Raw genomic sequence first — 7,825 nt, forward strand, 5'->3', positions numbered from 1 at the left:
TGCAATATCACTCAGCAATGAAATCTATGTCATCAGGCCCATGACAGCATAATGAGTGGATTCAGGTATGATGATTCTAAGAGAAATAAGTCACACAGAAAAAGAAACATCATAAGATATCACTACTACACGGAATGTAAACTTGGCTACACAGAAACTGAATTACAAAACAGAACAGCGTCTCAAATGTAGAAAACCAACTTATGCTTGCTTAAGGGGAAAGGTGAGTTGGGGTGCGGCATAAAACCACAGATTGAAATTAGCACAGATACCGTTCCATAAGCCAAATATGTAATAGACAAGAGCTACTCCTTTCTCAACGATGTGGACTCAACACCCAATATTAAACGCCTAAGAATATACCTGACTAGTAAGAATCTTAAAACCTATGGATTTATATGTCTCCGAAAGAGAATCAAGCGTGTGTACAGTGGCATAAACGCAGCAGTGATAGGATTGGTGAGGTTCGGTGAGCAAATGCAGACTCTTTGAAGTCATATTGCATGGTACCCATTCCATGGGTCTCAACTCTCCATGTTTATGGGATTCTTCCTTCAGCTAAAACATGCATGTGGAACCCAGAGTACGATCCACTGTGTGATCGGGAAACGTGTTCAAATATGTCTCAGTTTTCGTCCCCTGGTACTCGGGTGCAACATTCCAGTCGCTTTACTAACACTCTCCCCACTTGGAGAGTCAGTGCCTTTAACCTCCTGTTTGGCCCAGTTTGCAATTTCTGTGGAAAATGAACAGGAATAGGGAGAACCAATGAGAGACTAGGTGGAGGTGTCTGGACGGGCAAATTTAACTCTCATTTCCCACCAGGAAGAGGAATTAACCAAAGGCTCAGCATGCCGTGCCAGAACCAAACTAGGGCCTGAAGCAATCCTGCGGTGTTGCGGCCAGCTCACAAGAAAGCGAGTTGAAGAAAGGATCTCAGGGGCACTGTAATTCACAAACCTGCAGAGTTATAAATGACAGCTATATTCCAAAAATATATTGAAGTAAGGCTGCCAAGAGGAGTTGAATGTGGGACAGAATTGCAGGGAACCGATTTCAGGAGGTAGACTGGAATTGCATGTAAAGCATAGGAAAAGAGGCAGAACGTCCACAATGATGCACTTGGCCAAAAAGGGCGTATGCGTTTTTTCCTGAATATATTCAGGAAAAAACGCATACGCCCTTTTTGGCCAACCAAGCAAGCTTGCAAAGGAAATCTGCACTACAATGAAGTCTCACTGCCCCCCCCCCCCCCCCCCCCCCCCCCCCCCGGTAAAAAGGGCTATCTGAAAAAAGTGTAAAATCCAGAAAGGCAGGACAGGCCATGGAGAACAGGGAGCCTTGTTATGCTGATGGGCGGCATGTAAATTGCCAGCAGCCACTCTGGAGAAGTGTATGGTGTTTCCTGAAACATCCAAAAAACAAAGCAACAGAGCCTAGGGCACTTCCACTTATGGTCCTATAGCTTAGGGAAATTAAAATCCAAAAGACACAGCCACCCCAAAGTTTGGGCCGGCTCTGTTTACAAGAACCTCGTTTACAGTACAAGTTCAATATCACAGAAAGTGAAAAATGGATAAAGAAGTTGTGGTACTTACGTACAATGCAATATCACTCAGCAATGAAATCTATGTCATCAGGCCCATAGAAGCATAATGAGTGGATTCAGGTACGATGATTCTAAGTGAAATAAGTCACACAGAAAAGGAAACATCATAAGATATCACTACTACACGGAATGTAAACTTGGCTGCACAGGAACTGAATTACAAAACAGAACAGGGTCTCAAATGTAGAAAACCAACTTATGCTTGCTTAAGGGGAAAGGTGAGTTGGGGTGCGGCATAAAACCACAGATTGGAGCCGCGCGCTGCTGGTGCTGCTGCCGCCCCCATCTCCGTCGCCGCTGCTGTCGGTCGGGCTGCGCTCAGTTCTTCAGCGATCAGTTCCCTCGGACCCATCGCCGCTTCTAGACCTTGCTGCGGGTTCGGATCTTGCCGGGAAAATGTCTGATGAATTTTCGTTGGCAGATGCGCTACCTGAACACTCCCCTGCCAAAACCTCTGCTGTGAGCAATACAAAACCCGGCCAACCTCCTCAAGGCTGGCCAGGTTCCAACCCTTGGAATAACCCAAGTGCTTCACCTTCTGTGCCATCTGGACTCCCACCAAGTGCAACACCCTCCACTGTGCCTTTTGGACCAGCACCAACAGGAATGTATCCCTCTGTGCCTCCCACCGGACCACCTCCAGGACCCCCTGCACCCTTTCCTCCTTCTGGACCATCATGCCCCCCACCTGGTGGTCCTTATCCAGCCCCAACTGTGCCAGGCCCTGGCCCCACAGGGCCATATCCGACACCAAATATGCCCTTTCCAGAGCTTCCAAGACCCTATGGTGCGCCCACAGATCCAGCTGCAGCTGGTCCTTTAGGTCCATGGGGATCCATGTCTTCTGGACCTTGGGCACCAGGAATGGGAGGGCAGTATCCTACCCCTAATATGCCATATCCATCTCCAGGGCCGTATCCCGCCCCTCCTCCTCCCCAAGCACCAGGGGCTGCACCACCTGTTCCATGGGGCACTGTTCCACCAGGAGCCTGGGGACCACCAGCGCCATATCCTGCCCCTGCAGGATCATATCCCACACCAGGACTCTATCCCAGTCCCAACAATCCTTTTCAAGTGCCTTCAGGACCTTCCGGTGCTCCACCGATGCCCGGTGGCCCCCATTCTTACCATTAAGTTAACAATGGATGAAGAGATGACGCTTTGCTTTTTGAAGTACATATATATATATGCACTTGAATGCATATATACAAATTGCTGTTTCACTATTCTTAGAGGGCATTCATGAAAGAACAACTCTTGCATCTCTCAGAAGATATCTGCCTCTTGTGCTTGGATGTATAGTACATCTGATGGAAACAATCAGATAAAAATGTAAAAGTAAATCATTCAAATGTGATTTTTATTCGGTTTTTATGGAAAGTTAAAGTAATTAAGTATATTGAATAGCTCTTTGATACAATTTGTTTAAAACAAATTTTCGATTTGTTTAAATTATGAAACTAAATACTTATCACTTTTTCCCCTAAATAAACACACTTTGAAAACAATCACATTGTCATAATTTAAACAAATGATGCCTCTCAACATCTTGAGCTGCTCTATCTATAGGATAAATAAACCTGGTCCTTCTGAGGTTATCTTTTGGATATACATTTTAAAACTTGGTAATTATTGTCAGATGTTGAGTTCATTTTTATCCTTGAGCTTTTAGTAAAAACTTCATTTTGAGTTCCACCTGATTTATTTTTAGCCATATGGGTCATACAGCTCTAAAATCTGCCCTTTATGGAAACTGTTTTCTTTTTAATGCAGGCTAACATGTATATGTAAATTATATTCTTAGAGAATTGGTGATCTCTTTGTACTTGTAGAATAGATTATGATGTGTCCATATTACTTCGGAAAGAGCTCAAGGACGGAAATATTTCTCTCCTTTGTCTTGAACCTCAAACTAGAAGAGACCCTAGGAACTGCTTCATAGTAACAAGTAATTTGCAGTCCTACAAAACACTCTTCTACAGGAGACTTCCTGTAGTCCCCTCCCCCTCGGTTCTTTAGAAGGAGCACTTCCCTTCATTCCATCCTGATGCAGAAAACTGGCACACTCTAGGGGTCTATCACAAACACAGAAGTTATGTTTAGAGAACCTTAGTCATACAGACATGACTGTTCTCTTTGTACAAGCGTGATCGAAACACGTTACGTCTTTCAGAGTCTGGTTAAGCTATGTCATCGTCTCTTGCATAGTTATCCTGGATCTGTTTGTAACGTGCTTATGGCTGACAGTTCAGTTCTGTATTTGTTGACAGGTAAGACAGGTAAATAGGTAGAAGAATGAGTGCCATCCTCAAAAATTATTCTCTAGCCGTGACACTGAGGATAATCATAAAGTGTAGATCTCTGCAATTGAGTTTAAAGCAGTGTGACTGTGTTACTTAAAAATAAGTGGTGTTTGTAACCTCCAGAATAGCTTTTTGGCACCTTATCTTTAAATCTGATTTTTAGATTTGGGATAGAACTGACCATGTTTGACCATTTGTCCATTTGTTTGACCATTTGACCATTTGTCAAATTTTGAATGTATTCATTAGGTTCCTAAAATGTATTGTGACTTTCTTGACCAGTATATGAGAGATTTATGCTGGAGCTCTTACCTTTGCTTAGAAATAAAATATTTAGTAGTTTATTTCTCTTACAGTTAAAATGTCAAGAATGCCAAATGCTGCCAATTTAATGGTTTGATAGCTACCTCCTTTTAAGAAAGCGAGATTGTCACCTTTGAGAGGAACATTCAGTCTTTAGGCCTCCCTTAAGTAGATGATAGATTCAGGCTTTCAGAATTGAAACTAATTTGTTTAGATATTTTCAGACTGGGGAATGTTAGACAGCCCTTTCATAGTGGCACAGTCTTTCTTTCACTTCTTTGCAGGGACAAGTGGCAGCTATCTGCAACACTCTTGGAATCTGTTGTAGCCTTCAGTTTATAAGGCAGTAGCCTTAGAAGGTGTCATAGCTTAACTTATCAATCAATATCATAATGTCAGCTAACTCTGGAGGGATGAAAGGCAAAGTGAGATGGCAGCAAAGATATCTCTCCTTTTGGTTATTTTGGTTGTCCTACCTTGGAATAAGTTGACAACTCTGGCTTTAGATAAAATATTTAACACTAGAGAGGATAACGTTTGACTACAAGAAGAATAGGTAGCAAGTTTGGGAATCTCTTATTGTGGAGACCAGTTACTATCAGAGAAAATCTTATGCTAAAGGATTTAAAGGGCCGTGAATACAAGATTTGGAATTATTACCCCTTATAAGTATATCAACTGCTGGTGACCCATACTGCCCAGTGTGTCCTAGATGATACTGCCGTTTTAAACTTGGCTTTTTGAGGATTTTCCAACTGATTTTTGGGAAATTTTTTTTTAAATATAAGAATTGAAATCAAAGGGAATAGAATTTACTTTTACATTCTTTTTAATTTTCAAGCATCATTTCTCAACTTGAGGGAGGGGCATCTCAATTCTTGTGGGTACTTGGGGGCAAAAGGTATTTTTAGGTTCAGGGTGGAGTTAAGAAAAGCAGAAGTTGTTTCAAGGGAGGAATGGAGGAAAGCATCTAAGAAGGTTTTTGTCTTTACAAGGGAATAATGTTGCTTTTAAAACAAGTTATGCTAGGCTAAGATTGGTTTGTGGAAGAGACTGCTTGTTAGAAAGTATGTTTGGTCTTAAAGGGATATGAAGTACGGAATATGCTGCCATTTGGACTTTCAGAGCAGGAATTTTAAGATAAATTTGATGGAGATAGTTGAGATGTGTTGAGAAATAGTGTCTCTGAAGTTAGAATCTTAGATTTTGAAATTTTGAGCCTAAAAATGACAATGAAAAATTAAAGTATAGACCTTAGGTCCTCATTCACACACTCAGTCCTTGAGAATGAAGGCTCCTTAAAGGAGTGCTTACAATGCCTTGTGTTGTCTGAACTGGACCCGGCCTGACAGTTTTTCATGCTTTTGAAGATGGCTGTTTACAGCTGTGACTCCATAGCCCTGTTTTCTGTAAAGTAATATATTGATTATTTGGGAATAGACAATACATTTTTTTAATTACCCAAGGGCCTCCTTCATTCTTTGTCAGTTTTACTATTTATTGTTTTCAGTAGAGAATAATAAAAGGGCAGAGAAGAAAGGGGGTGAATTTTGGGCCTTGGTCTGTCATACCACTACAATGGGATATTAGAATATTTTCTAGGAAAGAAGTCAGTTTTTCCCCTGCTTTTTTTACCTCACAGTTATTAGTGCTACCTGTTGTGGTCAGATGTACAGCTTTTGAAACTATCTGTGCGTATCAACATAGCTCTACTCAGAGTTTCAGTTAAAATACTGTGCCTAGTTTGCATATCAATCAGTTGCCTACACTTCCAAAAGATTCGTGCCAATGTCTTCCTTCCTCACCCTGAATAATCTAGTGCTAGATTTATAAAATGCCTGGTTTATAAACCTTGGAAATTCAACCTAAGCACAGACCTTCAAGTGTTCAAGTTTTTGAAAAGCGTAAGGCTTGCTTCAGATGAATCACACTGATCCACTGTACTGTGCATAGAAAGTGGTGGGTGGCTTTCAGGGAAGACTATAATTTTATCTTAATAAAGCAATATTTAGTATTGAAGACAGACACTGTTTTATTTTCAGAATTCTGCCAAGTAAAACAAAAATTGCCAATAAAATAATCAGTATTAAAGAAATGGCCATGCAAGCTTCTGGCAACAGACAGCATCTGAAAACTGCATTCATTCAGCAGACACTCAGATGTCAATGATCCAGGTGCTTTGCCAGATGCCAGAGATACAGAGACGAAGAGAATGCCTGTCTTTCAGAGGCTTACAGCCTAGGGGGAGGCATTACAGAATTGATGAGTACATCCAGTATTAGTTTACCTGGACAAACATATTTTAGTATTGCCGCTGGTGGAATTTATAGACTAGCCTTTGAGCATTTAAAGAACAAAGTAGGGCATACCTTTTTTTAAAGTAAGAAAATGCTTTCAAGACTGTAGTGTTTGTCAGTGCAACTATCAAGAGTGCAAAGTAATGGGATGTTTTTCCTGTAATTTTCCCCTGGATAAAGGCACTTTCACTGCCTGTCACTGATTAGTAGATCCTGATTTATTGCCATTAAGTAAACTTGACTTCTTATGCGTGTTCTATAAAGCATTTTTTTCTTGATATTTTTGTATTTTTTCTTGATATTGTGATTTTTTTCATTGACTTAATAATGACAAATTTAATGTATGTAATTGTCTATGCATTTTAAGTTAAACTGCCTAAAATGTGATTTGACACATACACATTTGTTTGTATTATGAACTGTAAGCAATCTGTTTGAGATGTTAGGTTCTATCACCTGCTGCTGTACTTGTAAACAAAGACAAATGTTGCTTTAAGACGTAATTATAATTAGGAATAGTCTATGGATGTGATACTTGATATTTTTTAAGATAAACTTGTTTGCTTTTGTGTATTACAAAAAAAAAACAAACAACAAAAAAAAAACAAACCACAGATTGAAATTAGCACAGATACCGTTCCATAAACCAAATATGTAATAGACAAGAGCTACTCCTTGCTCAACGAAGTGGACTCAACACCCCACATTAAACGCTTAAGAATATACCTGACTAGTAAGAATCTTAAAACCTATGGATTTATATGTCTCCGAAAGAGAATCAAGCGTGTGTACAGTGGCATAAACGCAGCAGTGATAGGATTGGTGAGGTTCGGTGAGCAAATGCAGACTCTTTGAAGTCATATTGCATGGTACCCATTCCATGGGTCTCAACTCTCCATGTTTAAGGGATTCTTCCTTCAGCTAAAACATGCATGTGGAACCCAGAGTACGATCCACTGTGTGATCGGAAAACGTGTTCAAATGTGTCTCAGTTTTTGTCCCCTGGTACTCGGGTGCAACATTCCAGACGCTTTACTAACACTCTCCCCACTTGGAGAGTCAGTGCCTTTAACCTCCTGTTTGGCCCAGTTTGCAATTTCTGTGGAAAATGAACAGGAATAGGGAGAACCAATGAGAGACTAGGTGGAGGTGTCTGGACGGGCAAATTGAACTCTCATTTCCCACCAGGAAGAAGAATTAACCAAAGGCTCAGCATGCCGTGCCGGAACCAAACTAGGGCCTGAAGCAATCCTGCGGTGTTGCGGCCAGCTCACAAGAAAGCGAGTTGAAGAAAGGAGCTCAGGGGCACTGTA

General features: G+C 41.0%; 1 protein-coding gene across 1 annotated transcript; it reads left to right on the forward strand.

Annotated features, from left to right (window-relative positions):
* Positions 1-1,865: 1,865 nt before the first annotated feature.
* LOC309961259 (MAPK-interacting and spindle-stabilizing protein-like) lies at positions 1,866-3,929 on the forward strand. The gene has a single exon (XM_082838336.1). It carries the CDS (start codon positions 2,006-2,008, stop codon positions 2,741-2,743), a length of 738 nt encoding a protein of 245 aa, XP_082694462.1. The 5' UTR covers positions 1,866-2,005; the 3' UTR covers positions 2,744-3,929.
* The last annotated feature ends 3,896 nt before the right edge of the window (positions 3,930-7,825 follow it).

This window comes from Leucopleurus acutus, assembly GCF_964270905.1.
Source record: "Leucopleurus acutus genome assembly, chromosome: 4".
NCBI lineage: Eukaryota > Metazoa > Chordata > Mammalia > Artiodactyla > Delphinidae > Leucopleurus > Leucopleurus acutus.

Coding starts and splice junctions, on each gene's coding strand:
- LOC309961259 (XM_082838336.1), top strand. CDS start 2,006: ATGTCTGATGAATTTTCGTTGGCAGATGCGCTACCTGAACACTCCCCT.